Here is a 23,593-nt window from a genome sequence, read left to right on the forward strand (position 1 = left end):
TTTCCCCTTCTAGGGCATTTTAGAATGAGAGGCCTTAGTTTTAGGCTAAGAGGTGGTAGATTTAAATCAGAGATGAGGAGAATTACTTTTCTCAAAGGGTCCTGAATCTGGGACGCTGAATAAATTTAAGGAGGAGATCGACAGATTTTTAATTAGTAATGGGGTGAAAGGTTATGGGGAGAGAGCAGGAAGTTGGAGTTGAGGCCGAAATGAAATCAGCCATGATAATAAGAAAAAAACTGCGGATGCTGGAAATCCAAAACAAAACAAAAACAGAATTACCTGGAAAAACTCAGCAGGTCTGGCAGCATCGGCGGAGAAGAAAAGAGTTGACGTTTCGAGTCCTCATGACCCTTCAACAGAACTTGGAGCAAGTTCTGTCGAAGGGTCATGAGGACTCGAAACGTCAACTCTTTTCTTCTCCGCCGATGCTGCCAGACCTGCTGAGTTTTTCCAGGTAATTCTGTTTTTGTTTTGTTCAGCCATGATAATATTGAATGGCGAGCCTGAATTGCCTACTCCTACTCCTAATAACTCGGATTAATGACGACGTTGGACATCCGCCGAAGTCGGAAGTTAACAGATTTAGGAACCTGACCTCATTTGAATTGTGCGATGTGTCCTTCCGGGTGAGGGGCGGAGCCTGGCTACGTTCGCGCTGACCTTTTTCTTCAGGAGCTGAGGCGCCGCCATTTGCAGAGCCGCTTGGTGGAGGCAGAAGCACATCCAGAGCAGGAGCCGCAGAGCACATAAGCGCCGCCACCATGCTGTCTGCTCGCCTCGTAACCGCCTTCGCCCGGTCTCTGCCCAGGCAGCGAGCTCATGTAAGCAATCCCGAAAGTTCAATCCTGCTTTCGGAGGCTCTGGGAACCGCGAGCGGAGTCAAATAATCTGGAGCCTCCTTTCTCCGCCATTTTGGGAAATTAGTTTTGTGGGGCCCAGAGTGATTTTGAGTAGAAACTGGTTATGTTCTTTGGGGATTTCGTTTAGTGATTGTTGTTTTTTTACATGATTTTCGCACTTATTATAAGAGTTACTGTATTCGTCATACATGGAGGTTTCTAACAGCCCAATGTGTGTGTTTTTGAGAGGTGCACTGACAACGTCCTGTTGAAGGTCAGGTCCTTTAATGTCTCCTTTACTTCACGTCCACACCTTCAGTTGAATTGCAGTTCATACCCTTGATCATCAGATTTATTGTTACAGGTTTTAAAGTGTTTTTTTTATTTGCGAGTCTTATGTTGCGTTCACTAGATACATATTTTTATGGTTGGTTGAAAATTTGTGAAGAACATCGTCAAATTTAACATTTGATTTAGCAAGCTGCTATAGCTTAATTTCTTGTTTGCTGTTGTTGTAGTACCTAGTATTTATATAGAGTAACACTTAAATCAATGATTTTCTTTGTATTTTCAGTTAAATTAAATATTCAAAATGTTCTGTGCAAATGCTATAGTTAGCTACAATAATGTGAGTCTTGTGTTAAATTAACACTAAATTGTACAGTGACATTTGGTTAGTCACTAACAGTTTTTCAATAAAATATATAACAATTTAGATTTTGGCAATGGGTTACTGCTGTAAATGTATTTAACTGGCTGAGTGAAGGTCAGGATAGATGGATTTTACTTCTCTCCCATGCTAAATAGGGAATTGGGATAGTTGAGCAAATGCCTTTTTAATCTTATCCCATTTGTAGTATCAGCCATGGCTCAATTGGTACTACTTGTGTCAGAAGGTTGTGGGATTCATCCCACTGCAGGACTTGAACACTAAAATTAAGGCTGATAGTCCAGTGTAGTAGTATGGAAGGTGGCCTCTTTTGATGAGATGTTAAACCAAAGACCTCTGTCTGCTCGGGTGGACTTGCTCACTGATGCTCATTTTGGGTTCTGCCATGGCCGCTCAGCTCCTGACTTCGTTACAGCCTTGGTTCAAACATGGACAAAAAAGCTGAACTCCAGAGGTGAGTGTGACTGCCCTTGACATCAAGGCCGTATTTGACTGAGTGTGGCATCAAGGAGCCCTGGCAAAAACTGGAGTCAAGGGGAATCAGGGAGGCAGGGGGAAAATCTCCACTGGTTGGAGTCATACTAGCCCAAGGGAAGATGGTTGTGCTTGTTGGAGGTCAGTCATCTCAGTTCGAGGACATCACTGCAGGAACTGCTCAGGGTAGTGTCTTAGGCTCAGCCATCTTCTGCTGGTTCATCAATTACCTTCCTTCCATCATAAGGTCAGGACTGGGAATTTTTGCTGCTGATCACTGGGTCAAAATTCTGGAACACCCTTCCTAACAGCACTGTGGGTGTACCTACACCACATAGACTGCAGTGGTTCAAGAAGACAGCGCACCGCCACTTTCTTGAGGGCAGTTAGAGATGGGCAATAAATGCTGGCCTTGCCAGTGATGCCTACATCCCATGAATTAACTTTTAAAAAAACTTAAAATAACCCATTTAGCGTGGCTGAGCAGTCCAACATGCTGCGTTTAGGTTCCAGTCTCTTTGGAGACGTGAGTGGAGTCCCACTTCTGTCAAATTATCAGTCACTCTGCTTTGCGGACTCTTCAGTTCCTCTGTCCAAACCAGTGACAGGTCAAATTAAGGGAAAATGATGGTGTGGTGGTAATGTCACTGGACTAATAATTCAGAGGCCCAGGTTAATGCTGTGGGAAAATGGATTCAAATCCCACAGGGCAGCTGGTGCAATTTAAAACCTGGAATTAAAATAATGGTCATTATGACCATTTTTGTAAAAACCCATCTGGTTCACTAATGTCCTTTAGTGAAGGAAACCTGCCATTCTTACCTGGTTTGGCTTGTATGTGACTCCAGAACCACAGCAATGTGGGTGACTCTTAATGACTATCTGAAATGGTCCAGCACATCATTCAAGGGCATTTAAGGATGGGCAGCAAATGTTAACCTTGCCTGCGACACCCGCCTCCCATGAAAGAATTTTAAAAATTGCATTGTTCTGAAGAAGGGGGTAGTGACTCCAGTTATCCTGACCAAATTTATCCCTGAATCAATATCACAAAAGTGTATTATCTGGTCATTATCCCATTGCTGTTTGTGGGAGATTGCTGTGTGCAAATTGGCTGCTGCATTTCTTAGATTAAAACAGTGACTACACTTCAGAAGTGTGTCATTCATTGGCTGTGAAGTGCTTTGTACATCCTGTGATCATGAAAGGTGCTGTATAAGTACCAGTTTTTTTCTTTTTTTCCTATCCAGTGATTAAATCAGTGCATTTGACAGGGTTAGTTAAATAATATTTTATGGATAATGTTTTATGGATCATTCAAGGAGAAGCTTTATTGCTTTAGCAGATAGCTAGGCAATCTCGCTGCCTTCCATGTGCGGAGACCAAAGCATCTAACTTCTTAATCTGAGCCAGATTATCCACTGTAAAACTTGTCTACTGGCCCTGCCCAAAACCAAAGCTGAATGTCTCTCAAATTTACCAAGAGTAATTCAGCAGTGAGGTTGTCTACATACTTAATATGAAATCCACAAAGTATTTTGTAGTCAATTCTATTTTAGAGGCTGATTTCCTGCACTCTATAGAATATCAATAAACTTTCTGTTGTACTGGGTTTTTCTGGGGGGAGATATATTTATTTTGTTTTATTCTTTGTAGGTAGCAAGACATGTCCTTCCTGCAGCCTTTGTAGGCACCAAGAATCTTCACACTTCAAGGACATGGCTTCAAAAAACAGGTCAGCCTTTAGAGAAAGATCTGGGTTAATATTTGTAGACATTCATAATGCACTGTTTATAGATGAACATCTATAGAAGATGAAAGAAATCAATCATTTTGTGAGCAATGAGATGCACAATGGCAGCAGTGTATACCATCTATAAGATGCACTTCAGGAACTCAGCAAGGCTCCTTAGTCAGCACCTTCCAAACCCACGATCGCTACCATCTAGAAGGGCAAGGGCAACAAATAGTTGGGAGCACCACCACCTGGAAGTTCCCCTCCTAAACACACCATACTGACTTGGAAATAGATCGTCGTTCCTTCTGTTTTGGGTCAAAATCCTGGAACTCCCTCATGCATTGTGCTCGCCACCACCTCAAGGGCAGTAAGGGATGGGCAATAAATGCTGGCCTAGCCATTGACGCCCACATCCCATGAATGAATAAAAAAAACATTAGTATGGTGGGTGATTTGCTTCCTGTTTTGGTATCTGGTACAACTAACTGCCTGCCACAGATCAAGGAATTGCAGGTTTAATTTAACAAGGCAAGGGAATACACGATAAATGGTAGGATACTGAGAAGTATGGAGGAAAAGGGGAACCTTAGTGTGTATGCCCACAGGTCCCTGTAGGTAGCTGGACAGGTAAGTAAGGTGGCCAAGAAGGCACATGTGATACTTGCCTTTATTAGTCGAGGAAAAGAATATAAAAGCAAAGAGATTGTGCAAGATCTTTTTGAAAAACTGATGATGGGTCCAGATAGGGTGGATAGATAAACCCTATTCCTTATGATTTAGAGGTCCTTACCCTAAGTTTATTCCCCCTGGTTAAGAGAGGAATGAGGGGAAATCTCTTCATCCAGAGGGTGATGGGGACCTGGAACTGAAGGTGAGAGGTACAAACGCTCAAAATTTAAAAAGTGCTTGTATGTGCACTTGAAGTGCTGTAAGCAAAGCTTTGGACCAAGTGCTGGAAAGTGGGATTAGGCTGGGTGGCTATTAGTCAGCTGTTGCAGACATGATGGGCCAAATGGTCTCCTTCAGTGCTGTAAATTTCTATGATTCTATGACAAAAGCTCCGTGTTGGTATGCTAGTGTGTATATGATCACCTTGATGCTATTAATTGGTATCTTTATTTTTTCATGGGTGTCAGCGTCACTGGCAAGGCCAACATTTGTCCATCCCTAACTCTAATATTCCATTCTATGCCATTGCTCTAAATCTTTTGTATCCTGTGATAGTGTTTTGGAGTGGTTTTGCTTTAAGAATGTGGAAAACCCATAGCCGTGCTTAATTTTTAATTGTTTCACTTGTATTGGATGTGGTTTGTCAGTCAGGAAACTTGATATTTTTTCCCACATCAAATGTGTTTTGAATTAATGTGCTCAGTTGGTTATAGTAGATGACCAGAAATAGTGGTTTATCCAATTTCTATTAAGCTGACTAGTTACAGAAAATCTAGGTTACAGGAAAGCTAGCCATGATTTAACTAGCTTGGATTTACTTTGTTCTGGCAGGTAGAACCCTAAGTTTCTCTGCATCGAAGGAGCCCATTTGAGCCATTGACTCTGTCATCTCTTAGCCAGAGCAATCCAAAGTTTAAACCCATGGCTCTGCATTCTCCCAAAAATCTGTGCTTTGGACTCAAAATATATATCCAAGTTTCTCCTCACCCATCCAGTGATGGGTGACCTGTCAGCCCCTATCAGTGACTCCCTATTATCAAACTTAATATTATCTCACTATCAAGTTTTTTTCATAATTTCAAAAGCCTCGTCAAACCTTTCAGCCATCTCTGCTCAAGTGGAAATAGCCCCGGAATCGCCAATATCACAGTATAACTATAGTTTTATGGCTCTGATGTTTTCCATTAGGTACTGCAGAGGTTTCCTCCATTCTGGAAGAACGTATCCTGGGAGCTGACACTTCCGCTGACCTGGAGGAGACTGGTCGTGTGCTATCAATCGGTGATGGTATTGCTCGTGTGTATGGTCTGAGAAATGTACAGGCTGAAGAAATGGTGGAATTCTCCTCTGGCCTGAAGGTAACTAAACATTAAAGTGCTTGTGATGGGTTAATGGAAAGCCGGATTAAAAGAAAACTCTTAACTGTGTGTATGTGCGTAGAATCTTTGTGTCTATTAAATTAATGCAGTTGCAGCCAAGCATCATCAATAACTGTTAGTTTCCTTTCAAAATCCTTTGGCCTGAACAGTTAACAGGATAGCTTACTTTTTTTTTGTTCATGTGCAAATTGTAGCTCTTGCACCGCTCTTAAACTAAGGAATTTAATGTAATTAAGAATATTAATTTGATTATTCTGCCCTCTAACTATAGTGGTCTCTGCTCCCTTTTTTGTCATAGGCCCCAGGTTTGATTCCCAGAAGATGCCAAGTTAACTGGTCTCAGACAGGATTATGGCAGAAGCAGTACAGTTGGCTTAAGTACCTTGCCTAGATAATTTAGGCAGTGTTTCTGTTCCTAGCCATTATGCAGTTACTACTCCAAACACATGGATATAGGATGATGGCAAAATCAGGCTCAAGTATTTCTTTGCTGATCTGTCTGCCAAAAAGAATGGCCACTTGGGCTAACGGAGAACAGGCGTCATGTACAGACATCCTTAAGGAATAGTATCCCAAGAGAAGTCCCATGTTTTCAGAAGAAACTTTTTTTCCCTTGACACAGCTGTGAAGTAGCATAGTACGCAAAGGTGCACACACTGCTGTAAGCAAGAGAAAAATCTGCACGAGGATCATTTCAAGCAACTCCCATGTGTATACTGGTAATTGGCTAGAAGCTGTATTGACACCTATGAACAAGCCAATAATTTCTCCCTGTATGCCAGCCTGCTCATTTTAGTCATAAGGCTGTAGGATTCTTATTGCTTTCTAACTCAGTTTGTGTTTTTCAGGGAATGTCTCTGAACTTGGAACCTGACAATGTTGGTGTTGTCGTATTTGGTAATGACAAGCTTATCAAGGAAGGTGACATTGTGAAGAGAACTGGTGCCATTGTGGATGTCCCTGTAGGAGAGGAACTGCTTGGACGTGTTGTAGATGCTCTGGGTAATGCCATTGATGGAAAGGTAAGGAGTTTCAAAATTGTCCTGGTTTTGTATTTCAGGATTATTTCTGATTCTTGATAGTACTAGTCTGGTTATCTTGTTGTATGTTCATGGAGTAAAATATGTGCTTTAACTCTTTTGCAGTCATCTGCATCTCGTTTTAATTTTAGGTAAAAATATTTATTTAGAATTACATTTTTTGTAGCACAGATCCAGACCATTTGACCTAATTGCTCTATGCAGGGGTTTATGCTGCACACGAGCCTCCTTTTGCCTGTCCATCTAACCTTATTTGCATAGCCTTCTCTTTTCTCTCTCATGCTGATCTAGCTTCCCTTTAATTGCTTGTTTTCTGGGGCTGTGAGCTAGATTTCCAAAATTTGAACTCGGAACTGAAAACAAGCTCCAAAGGGCCATTCTGTACCTGGTTGGTAAAACTTAAGCTGGCTACGTCATGGGAGTGATCAAGACAAATTGCCCTTTTCTCCTTTTTTAGTTCCTTTTGCTTGTGAAAGTTTGAATCCTCCATCATAAAACTCAGCATTTTACCTTTCCCTAACAGGGCCCACTTGGCGCTAAGAGCCGTAGACGTGTGGGGCTGAAAGCCCCTGGTATTATTCCCAGGATCTCGGTGCGGGAGCCCATGCAGACTGGCATTAAAGCTGTAGATAGTCTTGTGCCCATTGGCCGTGGACAGCGAGAGCTTATCATTGGTGACAGACAGACTGGGTAAGACCCTTGTATTAAAACAGTTTTAGTAAAACTAGGTTCTTTGGTGTAAATTATATACAAATGTAGTGAGATTAGTGGTTTGATTAGCTGTCTTCCCTCGATGTTCTTTTGAAACATTTTTCAATATTGTCTTAGCAAGTGCTGATCAAGTATTTCAAGGCGGAATGTGATCTGAATGAAGTTAATTGATATAGAGTGAAGCCATAAAGAGTGTGTAGCATTGGATAATGAGTTAATGGATCATTTTAATGTTGACTTCCAGCCTGCCTTGCATGGCATTGCTGTGTTGCAAACTTAAAAATCCTCCATGTCCTTTCTTCTTCTTCCCCTTCCCCCAAGTTCTTTTTTCTTTACCTTCTAATATAGAGACATGGAAACCACTTAATGCTACTGCTACCCTGAGATTAGTTAGCCTGTCGTGGTGCAGTTAATGAGATATTTTAGATCTGTGTATGGCTTAGGCATTCCCATAAACTTGTTCTCACTCTGAAGTGATCTGTGTAATGTGTGAGATACCTTCTGTTTCAGCAAAACTGGTATTGCCATCGACACCATCATCAATCAAAAGAGATTCAATGATGGCACTGATGAGAAGAAAAAGCTGTACTGTATCTATGTTGCTATTGGTCAGAAGAGGTCCACTGTGGCTCAGCTAGTTAAGAGACTGACAGATGCAGGTGAGAGTTCATGTTGAGCAGTTAATTTTTGGAAGTGGCATTAGCTCTACACTTTGCACTGGCTCTCTTGGGTTGGGGGGAAGAAAATCACCCAGGATCCTGTGGAAAGTATGGGTTAAATCTGTGGGTAATGGTCGATGGATATTTTTGCAAATGGAAAACGGTTTCCAGTGGTGTTCCACAGGGGTCGGTGTTGGGGCCCTTGCTGTTTGTTGTATATATTAATGATTTAGACTTAAATGTGGGAGATGTGATTGGGAAATTTGCCGATGACTCATAAATTGGCTCTATAGTCGATACTGAAGAGGATAGCTATCGACTCCAAAATTAAATCAGTGGTTTGGTTGGCAGAGAAGTGGCAAATGGAATTCAATCTGGAAAGTTGTGAGGTAATGCATTTGGGGAGGGAAAACAAAGCAAGGAATATTCAATAAGTAGAAAGTTATTGAGAGGGGTTGAGGAAGTGAGAGACCTTGGAGTGCATGTCCACAGGTCCTCAAAGGTGGCAGGACAGGTGGGCAAGGTGGTCAAGAAGGCATATGGAATATTTTTCTTTATTGGGCGAGGTATTGAATACAAAAACAAGGATGTTATGCTGGAACTATAAAACGCTGGTTAGGCCACAGCTGGAATTTGTGTACAGTTCTGATCACCACATTACAAGGACATAACTGCACTGAAGAGAGTGCAGAGGAGATTTACAAGGATATTTCCAGGGCTTGAAAGTTGTAGCTATGAGGAGAGATTAGATAGGCAAGAGTTGTTTTCCTTAGAACAGAGGAGGCTAAGGGGTGACCTAATTGAGGTGCCTAGATAGGGTATACAGGAAAAACATGGTTTTCCCTCTAGCTGAGGGGCTAATTACCAGGGGGCATAGATTTAAGGTGGAAGGTCTAGAGGGGTCATGAAAAGCTTTTTCACCCAGAGGGTGGTGGGCATCTGGAATTCACTGCCTAAGTTGGTGACTGAGGCTGAAACACTCAACTCATTTAAAAGTTACCTGGATCTGCATCTGAAGTGCTGTAACCTGCAAGGCTACGGATGAGGTGCTGGAAAGTGGGATTAAAATGAGCAGCTAGTTTTTTCTCTTTTTGGCTGGCGCAGACACTGGTTGATTGGCCTCTTTCTGCACTGTAACATTTCTATGGGTGTTACTGATCATAAACTGAGTTACAAGCAGCATAAGTAACAGCTTCTATACTGATGTAAATCGTTATTGTCAATTTCTATGCACTTAATTTTACTTGTGTTTCTAACTTCTAGATGCCATGAAATACACCATTGTGGTCTCTGCCACAGCCTCTGATGCTGCCCCACTGCAGTACCTGGCCCCATATTCTGGCTGCTCTATGGGAGAGTATTTCAGGGACAATGGCAAACATGCACTAATCATCTACGATGACTTGTCTAAACAGGTCAGTGCTGTCTTGTTCTTCTGAGTGGCTTTGAACCACAGCTATTGCTTTAGCTTCCTTTTTTGTTAACCTGAGATTTCTGATCAGCTACTTGTTTTCTGCCACCTTAAAGGTATTTCTTCCATTCTATATATCTCTGGTTACGATGGAACAGACTGCTTGCCATTAATTTTCTGCCAGAACTGATCTTTTTATTATACTATCTTTTGGCAAGAATCCACTAACTTGGACAGAACTGCAAGTGCTGAGGTTCTTCCAGATCCTGGGTCTTGAGTCAGCTCTTTGTATGAATCGGCTGGATTTAAAATCCTTGTATCAGTTGGAAATGCCTCTTATTTTGTCTATCTGCAAGCTCTGCTGGTTATTTGATTTTTGAAACTTGGAACTATTCCCTTGAAGTAGGAACTTTATTCTTATCCTTTCAGAAAGATTTTTAATTTTGGTGGAAGGCTGGCAGCAATCCTGGCTGATTTTTTTTTTTTCCCTTTCTCCTTCCACTGCAACCCCCCCACCCCCCCCCCCAAAAAAAAACTATGGTATCAAAGCCATCTGTAGTGCCTGTACTGTGTTTTGATTAAACATAATATAAAAAATAGCAGGAGTAGGCCATGCTTCCCCTCAAGCAATTAGCTCCGCACAGACTAAGAACCAGACTTGGGATCTCAATGGGAACACTTTTTCTTGAGATTCAGCTGTTAGTCTTTTATTTGGCTCCAACCTCTAAGTTCTGCTTTGGGAACTGTACTGTGAATGGATTTTTCAAAAACTGTTAGACTTTGAACAAAAACTCTTAGGATTAATTAATTTTTGAAAGGCTGTTTGGGGCCAGACTTATTCTTGCATCGGAGTGACTTTGTAAAGTCACTTATTTAATCAGATCTTTAAAATAGTTACATATACATAATACCATCCACTCAAATCCTGTTCTTCCTTTACTACAGTGTAATGAGACTTGTAATAGCCATTGTCTTGATCTTGCTTAAACCTCTTTCAGGCTGTTGCCTACCGCCAGATGTCCCTGCTGCTGCGTCGTCCCCCAGGTCGCGAGGCCTACCCTGGTGATGTGTTCTACCTGCACTCACGTCTGCTGGAAAGAGCAGCCAAAATGAATGACAACTTTGGTGGTGGCTCCCTTACTGCTCTTCCTGTTATTGAGACCCAGGCTGGTGATGTGTCTGCTTACATTCCAACCAATGTCATCTCCATAACTGATGGTCAAGTAAGTTGTAAAAACACATTATTCTGTGCTGCTTTTGCAGCTAAGAGTTGAATGTTAGCCTTTGAATAATTTGTGGTTTGGGGAAAGTGGAACATGGATACAATCAGGAACACTAATTGATCACTTTTCAACAAAATTTTATCTCTATATACAATTAAAACTGGTCAATTACAGTAAACTGCATGGGGTTTATACTTGACTTTTGGGGCCCATGGATTGTTGGGAGGCACAGAATAGATGAAACTGCATCAGAACTTTAATGTTATAATGGATGAGTATTAATTTGAGTTTCATTGGAGAATAAAGCAATGTATTCAGGATTTTATTGCATATTCACACTGCAAAACTAATGTTGATGTAGCATTAGATCTGATGTGTAACCAAGTAAGCAGTACTGTCTTGCCATGCATTGAATTTCTTGTTCTGATGTCAGATTGGCTTTCACGTAACCCCTTTGTTTCCTAGATCTTCTTGGAAACTGAACTGTTCTACAAGGGTATCCGCCCAGCTATCAATGTGGGGTTGTCTGTGTCACGTGTAGGATCTGCTGCCCAGACCAAAGCCATGAAACAGGTATTCAATGCAAAGCTTTTATCTGCTTTTTTGATTGTTTCTTGATAAATAGTTCAACACTGCTCCCAATGACCTATATCCCACTCTGCTTTAGTAAATTTTTTAATCAATTTTGCAAACTCTCTGAAGTAGGCCTGCTTGTTGCCAAATTTTATTGAAACAGGAAGATTGCCCTTTGAACGGTATTCTAGATGTCAAATTAGGGAGCCTAAGACATTAAATCCAACAGTGTTTTATTTGTTTGTTGAATAGCCAAGTGATACAGACAGGAAGGTCCCAGGTAAGCACACCACAACTGACATCAGTGCAACTTAATTAGATAGGAAAAATAAGCTGTGGTCCTGATAACTATCCACTGTCTCTGCTGGAAGTATGTGTAGGTGGGAGTTGGCAAGGATAGGTCTGCCTTGACTCTGCTTCAATTCCATCCCCACCCCATTCAGATTTGCTAGCTAGTCAACTACCCTACTGACAGTTATGAATTGGGTAACATTGGAAAAAGAATGATATTTGTGGAACCAGTGTCAGCAAGAGTGCACATCAGAATGCTTGGGTTAATTATGTTCTTTACTCTTAAGCATTCTGAGGAGATGTTGAATAATGAGGCACCTCTAATTATTGATTCTTGGTTTTTACTGTTCATAGGTAGCTGGTACAATGAAGTTGGAGTTAGCCCAGTTCCGTGAGGTGGCAGCTTTTGCCCAGTTTGGGTCTGACTTGGATGCTGCTACGCAACAACTGTTGAATCGTGGTGTTCGTTTGACAGAGCTGCTCAAACAAGGACAGTATGGTGAGTGAGCGTACCCCCACCTTGAAAAAGGATGTGCATTTATTTAGAACCCTTTATGACTTCAGAGTGTCCCAAAACACGTTACAACTAATGAAGTGCTTTTGAAAAGTATGCAGTCACTATTGTAATGATGCAAGGAGATGGCTGGGTTTCTCTAATTTGGATTCTTACTTGTTCCACCATCAGTAGGCATGCAAATGAAGCAAACAAATCATTACCTGCAAGTCCTAGAAATATTTGCACATTAAATTTTGGCTGATTGTATTTTTGCTTTATGGATGATAACACATGTACCTAGGTGGTACTTGGTGCAGGTTATCAGTTCACTCTACAGTATGCTTATTAGGATGTACCATAATATAACTCTAAAGGGCCATGTTTTGTTAATTTCTAAAGCTCAAGAGAGCTTTTTAGCTAAAAGCCCAGCAAGCATAAAGAAAATCTGAAATGCAAACTAAGAGGCTAGTTAAAGGAATGGTGGGACCAGTTATGCACAAAATCTTGTGCAGACAGAGGCATGACTGGATACTTTGCATCTGCTTCCACGAAAGTATGAACTTACTGTTGTGGAAAGGAGGTGCAAGATGTGTTTTTGAGGTGGAAGATGGGAGGCTAATCATCTAGAACACTGAAGCTCTCTTGGTGTGGAAGTTGGTTCTCCAGCCGAGTAAGGAGTATCCCATCATATTTCTGACTTGTGCCTTTATATTTGGTGGACAGGCTTTGGGAATTGGGAGGTGAGGTACTTGCTGCAGAATATCCAGCCTCTGACCTCTTGTAGCCACAGTATTTGTGACAGGTCCAGTTAGGTTTCTGGTCAGTGGTGACTATGAGGATGTTGATATGGGGGATTCAACAATGGTAATGCCTTGTGTCAGATGGTTTGAATTTATCTTGTTGGAGATGGTCATTGCCTGACACTTGCCTCAATGTCAAGGGGAGTCACTTAGAATTTGGTTCTTCTATCCATGTTTGGACCAAGGCTGTAATGAGGTCTGGAGCCAAGTGTTTGTTGCAGAGCCCAAAATAAGCATCATAGAGCAGGTGGTTCCTGTGTAAGTGCCGCTTGATAGCACTGTTGACAACACTTTCCATCCATCACTTTGCTGATGATTGAAGGTAGACTGGGTTAGTAATTGCCCATATTCAATTTGTCTGCTTTTTGTGGACAGGACCTACCTACACGTTTCTGCATGATGTCAGGTTAATGCCAGTATTGTAAATGTATGAACAGTGTGGCTAATTCTGGAGCTCAGATCTTCACTATAGCTGGGATGTTTTTGGGACCCATAGCCCAGACATCTGTGATGGTGGGGTCCTCAGGAGGCCGAGATGGATCATCCACTTGGTACTTTTGGCTGAAGACAGTTGCAAATACTTGAGCCTTGTTTGCATGTGCCTGTTGTGAAGTAACTTGTGTGTTACCTTCCAGTTCCCATGGCTATCGAGGAGCAAGTAGCAGTTATTTACGCTGGTGTCCGAGGTCACTTGGACAAAATGGAGCCTAGCAAGATCACAAAATTTGAACCTGCTTTTTTGGCTCACGTGAAGAGTCAGCACCAGGATATCTTGGGCACAATTAGGTAAGGAGGGCAATCTGAATGTTTGTTCATCACTTAGAAAATTCAATTTGTCAGTTTATTTTCTGTCATTTTGAAACTTAGCTGAAAATTACTTTCAAGTCAAAAATTTATCCTGGAAGTGTTAAATATGACTCAAAAAATAAAGTTGTTGGGGCCTTCAAGACAATGTTTAAAGAACTGGTAACATCAGTTTATGTTGTGCATTGACCCCTTTAGCACATGCACCTTTTCCTTGTATCTTGTCTACTATGCCATCCCTAGCCAAGAAATTTTCTTGTTCCCAGTTAATCTTCATTGCTGTTCTGAAACTGGCTAATAAAATGTGTGGTGATAGTGTCTGAGGATGGTACTGCTTCGCTGTATCATGGAAGTTTGCTGAACAGGAGTTGTCTGTTCAGTCCACTTGTCTGTGATCGGAGAAATTATCAACAGGTCAGGCAGCATCTGGAGAAAGAAGCAGAGTTGATATTTCCTGTAGATGATCTTTCTAATGGGAGAAAGTTTTTAAAAAAAAAAAATTAAGCCAGTGCAGAAGCAGTGTTAAATCAAAAGGAAAGGACAAATCTGGGGTGGAAAGCAGCAGAAATTAAATGACGGGCAATGAGGCAAAAAAAAGGATGGCAATGAACAAAGAAACAAGAGCTCTAGAGGAGTTGTGAATGGTGATAGCAGAATCACTAGTAACAGCTGCTGTCTGAAAAATGGGAGCAGTGATTATGATTTGAATATTCAAGCATATTTGACATTTTGGCAGGGCAGCAAGAAAGGAAAAGGAATGTGGTAGCTCTGTTAATAAAGGATGAGATCAGCACAGTAGCAAGCAATGATCTTAGTTCAGAAGATCAAGATATAGAATTGGTTTGGGGTGGAGATAAGGCACAACAAAGGAAGCAAGTCAGTGGGGGTAGTAGTTTGTAGCCTCCTAACAATAGACACAATGGAAGGTTGTAAGAAAGGTACTACAATAAATCATGAACGATTTTAATCTTCTTGTAGATTGGACAAATCAAATTGGTAGCCTGGAGGATAAGCTCATGGAGTATGCGGGACAGTTCCTTAGAATAATAAGTTCTGGAACCAACTGGGCAGCAGGCTATTTTAGACCTTTGTAATGAGACAGGATTAATTAATGACCTCAAAGTTAAGAATCATCTTGGGGTTTTTAAAAATTTTTTAATCATTCATGGGATGTGGGCTTCACTGGCTGGGCCAGCATTTATTGTCCATCCCTAGTTTGCCCTTGAAGGTGATGGTGAACTGCCTACTTGAACTGCTGCAGCCCATGTGGTGTAGGTACATCCACAATGCTGTTAGGAAGGGATTTCCAGGATTTTGACCCAGCGACAGTGAAGGAACAGTGATATATTTCCAAGTCAGAATGGTGAGTGACTTGGAGGGGAACTTCCAAGTGGTGGTGTTCCCATCTATCTGCGGTCCTTGTCCTAGATGGTAGTGGTCATGGGTTTGGAAGGTGCTGTTGAGAAAGCCTTGGAAGCCTTGGTGAATTCCTGCACTGCATTTTGTAGATGGTGTACATTGCTGCTACTGTGTGTCGTTGGTGGAGGGAGTGAATGTGAATGTGGTGCCAATCAAGCGGGCTGCTTTGTCCAGGACGTTGTCAAACTTCTTGGGGTGTTGTGGGAGCTGCTCTCATCCAAGCCAGTGGGGAGTATTCCATCGCACTCCTGACTTGTGCCTTGTAGATGGTGGGCAGGCTTTGAGGAGTCAGGAGGTGAGTTATTTGTCAAGGATTCCTAGCCCCTGACCTCTTGTAGTATTTATATGGCTAGTCCAGTTCAGTTTCTGGTCAATGGTAACTCCCAGGATGTTGATAGTGGGGTATTCAGTGATGGTAATGCCAATGAACATCAAGGGGCAATGGCTGGATTCTCTCTTGTTGGAGATGGTCATTGTGTGGCGTGAATGTTACTTATCATTTGCCAGCCCAGGCCTGGACATTGTCCAGGTCTTGCTGCATTTGCACATGGACTGCTTCACTATCTGAGGATTCACGAATGGTGCTGAACATTGTGCAATCATCAATGAATGTCCCCACTTCTGACCTTGTGATGGAAGGAAGGTCATTGATGAAGCAGCTGAAGATAGTTGGGTCTAGGATACTACCCTGAGGAATGTGACCATGACATGATAGAATTTCATATTCGTTTTGAGCGTGAGAAATTTGGTTCTGAAACTAGTGTCTTACCCTTGTAAATGCCTTCATTTAAGTTTATGAAGGCCGAGTTGGTTAGAATGAAATGGGAAAATGAAAAGGAGTCGGTAGCGTAGTGGTTGCTGGAATAGTAATCTGGTGTAATTCTCTGGGACCTGGCAGAGGGTGAAATTTGAATTCAGCGAAACCTGAAATTAAAAGGCTAATGACCACGAAACAATTGTTGACTGTTGTAAAAACTCATCTGGTTCACAAATGTCCTTGAGGGAAGGAAATCTGCCATCCTTACTTGATCTGACTTACATGGGACTCCAGACCTACAGCCATACCTTGTTCAGAGGGTATTTAGGGATGGGCAATAAATGCTGGCCTAGTCAGCAACACCCACATCCCATGAATGAATTAAAAAATAGTTAAAAGATGGTAGAGAAGTGATGGCAGACATTTAGGGAGATATTTTCATAGTTCTCAACAAAGATTTATTTCATTGAGAAAGATTCGTGAATAACTAAGGAAGTTATGGATGCTATCCAATTGAAAGAAAAGATTTACAATTCTGCAAAGGACAGAAGATTGGGGAAAATTTTAGGAAGGGATGACTTAAATAGAGGGGGAAGTGTGAGTGAGAAAACTATCAAGAAATGTAAACGGCAAAAGCTTCCATGAGTATATAAAAAGTAGCTAAAGTGGGTGCTCATCCCTTAGAGGGTGAGGTTGGGGAATTAATAATGGGAAACAAGGAAATGGCAGAAACTTTGAACAAGTATTTTGTATCTAATCTTCACAGAAGACATCATCTCAAGAACAGTAGAAAAACAGGGGTGGGAGAAAAGGGTAGGAGGAACTTTAAGCAATCACAATCACTAAAGGAAAGAGTACTAGGAAAATTGTTGGGACTAAAGGCTGACAAGTTCCATGGGCCTGATGGCCTGTGTCCTAGGGCCTTTAAAGAGGTGGCTGCAGAGATAGTGGATGCATTGGATGTAATCTTCCAAAATTTCCTAGATTTTGGCAAGGTCCCAGTGGATTGGAAAACAGCAAATGCAGCTGCACTCTTCAAGAAAGGTTGGAGGCAGAATGCAGGAAACTAGGCCTGTTAGACTAGCATCTGTCATTGGGGAAAATGCTAGAATCCATTATTAAGGAGGTAGGAGCAGGATGTTTCAAAGATCATGGTACAATGAGGCAGAATCAACATGCTTTTGTGAAAAAGAAACCATGTTTGATAAATCCATTGGTTCTTTGTGAATGTAGTAAGCAAAGTGGATAGATGTAGCGTAGTTGGATCTCCAAAAGGCATTCAAGAAGGTAACACTTTTGCCTGTGGTTGGCTGTAATTTACTGGGAATAGTTGACTTGAACTGGGAATTACTGATGGCTGCAGACACACTTCAAATCCTGTGTCGTGCAGGTTGTATAGTTCCTGTCTGCCATGAGATTGGATAGAGTTTGTATATGTGCTGGCTATAGAATTATATCTGATAAGGGCCAGATATTCTCTAATTTCCTATAAACCTGAAATCCCTCATCCCTTCTATCAGTCTGGTGAACTACTTCTGCACCTTCCCCGAGCTTATTTTGGTGCTCAGAATGGGACTGTACTCCAGCTGAGGTCTAACCAGTGACTTAAAGGTTGAGCATAACTCCCTTGCTCCAAATCTCTTTTTATAAAGCCAAGCATTCTGTATGACTTTTTAACAGCCTTATCAGCCTATCTTGCCATCTTCAAAGATTGTAAGTACACATTGGTCTATTTGCTCATATATTTCTGTTAAAGAACTTAATTTAAAGAACTCTGTCAAGTTCATCAAACACTAATAACACTTAACAAATATGTTGACTTTTAATTTTTAACCCATACTTTTCCCAGTGTCATTCTTGTGTTATTGTGTTGAATTTTCCCAACTGCCTATATTTGGCAGGTGTATCCCCTTTTGACTGTACCATTTACTGCCCTTCATTCCTTTGGCACCAACCCATACCCAAGGAGGGTTGGAAAGTTGTGGTCAGAGCCACGACTTGTTTCCCTCAGTAACCTTGGACCTGTTCCTTCTGGACTTGGTGATTTTAAAGGTTGGTAGCCCTCAGAAGTAAAATATCTTTGCTTCATCTATTTTTATTCTATCCAATATTACTACCTGCTCTTTTATTGCCTCAATTGCAGCATCCTCTTCTCCTGTGAAGATGGGTGCAAGAAGTCCTCATTTAGTACTTTGGTCACGTCCACTACTGCCACAAGAAAATATACTCTTATACAAGACAGTTTCCATTTTGGGTTCCCAATCAGCTCCATGCTTTTTAATGTTTATAAGCACATGAGTTAGGAGCAGGAGGAGGCCACTTGGCCCCTTGAGCCTGCTGCACCATTTAATAAGATCATGGCTGATCTGATTATAACCCAATTCCACATTCCTGCCTATCCTGATAAACTTTCATTCCCTTGTTTATCAAGAGTCTATCTAGCTCTGCCTTAAAAATATTCAAAGACTTCACTCCCTCAAAAGGCAGTGGAAGCAAGTCCCAAAGATGTACAACCCTCTGAGAAGATTTCTCCCCATCTGTCTTTAAGTGAGTGACCCCTTATTTTCAAAGTGACCACCTAGTTATAGGTTCTCCCAGAAGAGGAAACATCCTCTCCATATCCACTCTGTCAAGACTCCTCATGATCTTAAACTTCAGTCAAGTCACCTCTTACCCTCAACTCCAGTGGATACAAGCGTAACCTGTCCAACCTTTCCTCAAAGGACAGCCTGTCCATTCCAGTCTCGTAAACCTTCTCTGAACTGTTTCTAACACCCATATATCCTCCCTTAAATGAGACCGGTACTGTACAGAGTACTTCAGATGTGGTCTCACCAATGCTTTGTATAACTGAAGCATAATCTCCCTCCTTTTGTAATCAATTCCCTCACAATAACGATAACATTCTCTTAGCTTTCCTAATTACTTGCTGTACCTGCATACTAGCCTTTTGTGATTCATGTGCTAGGACACCCAGATCCCTCTGAATCTCAGAGCTCTGCAACCTCTCGCCATTTAGATAAATGGTTTTTTTATTCTTCCTGCCAAAATTGACAATTTTACATTTGCCTACGTTATACTGAATTTGCTAGATCTTTGCTCACGCCCTTAACCTGTGTCACCTTGTAGCCTGCTTACGTCCTCTTCGCAGCTTACTTTCCTAGCTATCTTTGTGTCATCAGCAAAATTAGCTACCGTACCTTCAGTCAGTCCCTTCATCCGAGTCAATTATATAAATTGTGCAAAGTTGAGGCCACAGCACTGATTCCTGTGGCACACAACTCGTTGCATCCCACCAACCAGGAAAAGATGTATTCATGGCTACCCTCTGTTTCTTGTTAGCTAGCCAGTCTTCTATCCATATCAATATGTTATCCCCTACGCCATAAGATTATATTTTCTGCAATAACCTTCGATGTGGCACCTTAACTTATCAAATGCATTCTAGAAATCTAAGTACAGTACATCCACTGGTTCACAGAATCTCACAGTGCAGAAAAGGCTCTTCGGCCAATCAAGTCTGCACCTACACGTGAGAAACACTTGACCGACCTACCTACCTACCTACCTAATCCCATTTACCAGCACTTGGCCCATAGCCTTGAATGTTATGACATGCCAAGTGCTCATCCACGTACTTTTCAAAGGATGTGAGGCAACCCACCTCCACCACTCTCCCAGGCAGTGCATTCCAATCCATCACCACCCTGTGGGTAAAAACATTTTTCCTCACAACCCCCCATAAACCTCCTGCCCCTCACCTTGAACTTATGTCCTCTTGTGACTGACCCTTCAACGAAGGGGAACAGCTGCTCCCTATCCACCCTGTCCATGCACCTCATAATCTTGTACACCTCAATCAGGTTGCCCCTCAGTCTTCTCTGCTCCAACAAAAACAGCCCAAGTCTATCCAACCTCTCTTCATAACTTAAAAGTTTCATCCCAGGCAACATCCTGGTGAATCTCCTCTGCACCCCTTCCAGTGCAATCACATCCTTCCTACAATGAGGTGACCAGAACTGCACACAGTACTCCAGCTGTGGCCTCACCAAGGTTCTATACAACTCCAACATGACCTCTCTACTTTTGTAATCTGTGCCTTGATTGAGAAAGGCAAGTGTCCCATATACCTTTTTCACCACCCCACTAACATGCCCCTCCGCCTTCAGAGATCTATGGACACACACGCCAAGGTCCCTTTGTTCCTCAGAACTTCCTAGTGTCATGCCGTACATCAAGTACTTCCTTGTCAAATTACTCCTTCCAAAGAGTATCACCTCATACTTTTCAGGGTTAAATTCCATCTGCCACTTATCTGCCCATTTGACCATCCTGTAGCCCAAGACACTCAACCTCACTGTTAACCGCCCAGCCAATCTTTGTGTCATCTGCAAACTTACTAATCCTAACCCGCACATAGTCATCTGTGTCGTTTCTATAAATGACAAATAATAGGGGACTGAGCACAGATCCATGTGGTACGCCACTGGACACTGGTTTCCAGTCACCAAAGCATCCTTTTGTCTTCACCCTCTGTCTCCTACAACTAAGCTAATTTTGAATCCACCGTATCAAATTACCCTGTATCCCATGTGCATTTGCCTTCTTTCTAAGTCTCCCATGTGGGACCTTGTCAAAGGCTTTGCTGAAATCCATATAACCTACATCAACTGCACTACCGTCATCTACACACCTGGTCACCGCCTCAAAAAATTCAATCAAATTTGTTAGGCATGACCTTCCTCTGACAAAGCCATGCTGACCATCCCTGATCAAACCTTGCTTCTCCAAGTGGAGATAGATTCTCTCCTTAAGAAATTTCTCCAATAGTTTCCCTACCACTGACATGAGACTCACTGGTCTGTAATTCCCTGGCTTATCTCTACAACCCTTCTTAAATAGCAGAACCACATTAGCTGTTCTCCAGTCCTCTGGCACCTCCCCCAGGGCCAGAAAGAAATTAAAAATTTGGGTCAGAGCCCCTGCGATCTCCTCCCTTGCCTCCCTCAGCAGATGGGGAAATAAATCATCTGGACCTGGAGATTTGTCCACTTTTAAGCCTGCCAACACCTCCAATTCCTTGTCACTCCTTATATCAATTTGCTCAAGAACCTCACAGTCTCTCTCCCCGAGTTCCATACCTTCATCGTCATTCTCTTGGGTGAAGACGGATGTGAAGTATTCATTCAACACCGATGTCCTCTGGCTCCACCCATAGATTGCCCCCTTGGTCCCTTATGGGCCTTACTCTTTCCCTGGTTATCTTTTCCCATTGATATACTGAGAATTTCTTGGGATTTTTCCTACTTTTACCAGCCAGAACTTTCTCATATCCCCTCTTTGCTCTCCTCATTGCTTTCTTAAGCTCCACCCTGCACTTTCTATACTCCACTAACACCTCCGATGATTTGCTTCCCTTCCCCTTTATTCACAGCACAGAGACATGGGAGATGGAATTTAATGGTAATGTCACTGGACTAGTCACCCAGACACCCGGTTTAATGCTCTGGGGACGTGGGTTCAAATCGCAGCAATGCAGCTTGTGGAATTTGAATTCAGTTAATAAATCTGGAATTGAAAGTTAGTCTCGGTAATGGTGACTGTGAAACAATCATCAATTGTTGTAAAGATTGGAGTGAGTGGACTTAATCTATTCTGGTTTACTAATGTCCTTTAGCGAAGGAAATCTGCCATCCTTACCTGGTGGGGCCTACATGTGACTCCAGACCCACAGCAGTGTGGTTGACTTTTAACTGCCCTCTGAAATGGCCTAGCAAGCCATCCAAGGGCAGTTAGAAATGGGCAACAAATGCTGGCCTTGCCAGCAACACCCATGTCCCATGAAAGAACGAAGAAAAACATGTGACTCCTTCAAAGAGCTCCAATAAATTGGTTAAACATGATTTCCCCTTTACAAAACCGTGTTGACTCTGCCTGATTGCCTTGAATGTTTCTAAGTACCCTACGTGTTTATAAGATTGTATTTGAGCTTTCTTTTATGTTGACAGCTGATCTACATCTCTACTACTTATTGCTGTTTTTAGATCTCCTTTATACTTCCTGTATTCAGCTTGGTTTTCTATTGGGAGCCTTTCTTTTGCCATAAGCCTTCCATTTTTTTTGTTTAATTTTAATCTCTATATATTTAGTCATTCGGGGATTTCTTTGGATGTCCTCCCTTTCCCCTTTGTGGGAATATGCCTATTCAGTACCTTGATCATGTCCTGTGTAAAACCTAACTCTCAATTATTGATTCCAATCCACCTAGGCAAGAAACATTTTCAACTCACTGAAATTAGTTCTCCTTCTGTTGAATGTTTTTAGCTTTGGTTGTCCCTTGTCCTTTTCTGTACCTATTTTAAAGCTTAAACTTCTCCAAATGTTCCCCTACTGAAACATGCTCCACTTGGCACACATCATTCCCCAGAACTAGACCCAGCATTGCTTCCTTCGTTGTTGGATTGGAAACATACTGAAGAAAGCATTAAGAATTCCTCCCCCATTTTGCTCCTTGTACTGTTATCTGAAGTTTCTTATCACCTGTATATAGTTCTTGATTCTTACTGTAAATTTGCTCTTAACCTTCCTACCTTTTGGCCTATATTGTGTAGCCAGTCGTAGAATAATTGCTCTGTTCCTTGGTTCTAACCAAATAGTTTTTTCTGACTTTGATCTCCTCAGTTGCAATACATGGTTCAAGTGATACAATTGAATCAATACTTGCACTCCACTTTTTTTTTTTGTCCTTCTCCATCTTTCCAGAGGACCCTGTAATCTTAAGTTCGCAATCATCTCCTTTTGAGAGCAGTCTCTGTTTTTGTCACCATGTTATAGTCTCACAGTCATCTGTGCCTGCAGCTCACAAACCTTATTTACCATACCATATTCATTTATGCACAGTTTAAGCTCATCTTAGTCTGCCTCGCATTTGTCTGAACCTTTTGAATCTTTTTCTTGCAGGGCTGAGGGACAGATAAATAATGAGGTGGAAGCCAAGCTGAAGAAGATTGTAGTGGACTTCTTGTCCACCTTTGAGGCATAAGCTCACTCCAGTGTCTACCCAACCTCGTCTTGTTAATGTTTGGCTGAGTGCTCCGATTCCTCATCACATGAACTGTTGGAAATCAGTTTATGCTTTTGTTTAAAATGTACAGAAGGTTTTCGCTTAAGAATAAAATGTTCCACTCTATGCCTTGTGTTTGGCTTTTTTTTCTGCGTGTTAATTTACATTGAAGAACATTAGTTGGATGCAATATGGGCATTAATATTTTCTTTCCAATTCGGAATTTTATTGGAGCTAGTGCCTGGCGTTGCCAATATGAATGGTGGCGTTGTCCTTTTAATGTTAATCCCCATTTAAATGCAGCTCTTTAATCCCCATGCATTTCACACTTTGCAAATTTAATTGCCTATGTCAAATATGAAATCGAGCAAAAATAAGCTGCAAATCTAAGCACATTAAATGATTTCTTTACAGAAATACACTTCATCAAGGATACAATGTTGTATAGTGTTTTTAACATAGAAAAATATTCTAGGGAGTTTCACAAAAACATAATCAGACAAAGATGGATGCTGAACCAAAGGAGGATGTACTGAGGTTGATTTGTAATTTGTTTTCACCAAGCTGCAGCAAA

The 23,593-nt window shown here is 41.7% G+C and overlaps 1 protein-coding gene across 1 annotated transcript; it reads left to right on the forward strand.

The window, feature by feature from the left end:
• The first annotated feature begins 669 nt into the window (after positions 1-669).
• atp5fa1 (ATP synthase F1 subunit alpha) lies at positions 670-23,145 on the forward strand. Its single transcript, XM_041192456.1, has 12 exons — positions 670-824; positions 3,643-3,721; positions 5,582-5,751; positions 6,621-6,794; positions 7,336-7,502; positions 8,034-8,182; positions 9,446-9,597; positions 10,592-10,816; positions 11,282-11,389; positions 12,035-12,179; positions 13,612-13,762; positions 22,917-23,145. The coding sequence occupies exons 1-12, from the start codon at positions 765-767 to the stop codon at positions 22,996-22,998; spliced, it is 1,662 nt and encodes a 553-aa protein (XP_041048390.1). The 5' UTR covers positions 670-764; the 3' UTR covers positions 22,999-23,145.
• Positions 23,146-23,593: the final 448 nt, after the last annotated feature.

Source organism: Carcharodon carcharias, chromosome 1, assembly GCF_017639515.1.
Source record: "Carcharodon carcharias isolate sCarCar2 chromosome 1, sCarCar2.pri, whole genome shotgun sequence".
NCBI lineage: Eukaryota > Metazoa > Chordata > Chondrichthyes > Lamniformes > Lamnidae > Carcharodon > Carcharodon carcharias.

Bases quoted from the DNA above. Each gene is read 5' to 3' on its own strand.
- atp5fa1 (XM_041192456.1), top strand. From the start codon at position 765: ATGCTGTCTGCTCGCCTCGTAACCGCCTTCGCCCGGTCTCTGCCCAGG. The intron at 5,752-6,620 runs GTAACTAAACAT...TGTGTTTTTCAG, and splicing joins AATTCTCCTCTGGCCTGAAG to GGAATGTCTCTGAACTTGGA. The intron at 7,503-8,033 runs GTAAGACCCTTG...CTTCTGTTTCAG, and splicing joins ATTGGTGACAGACAGACTGG to CAAAACTGGTATTGCCATCG.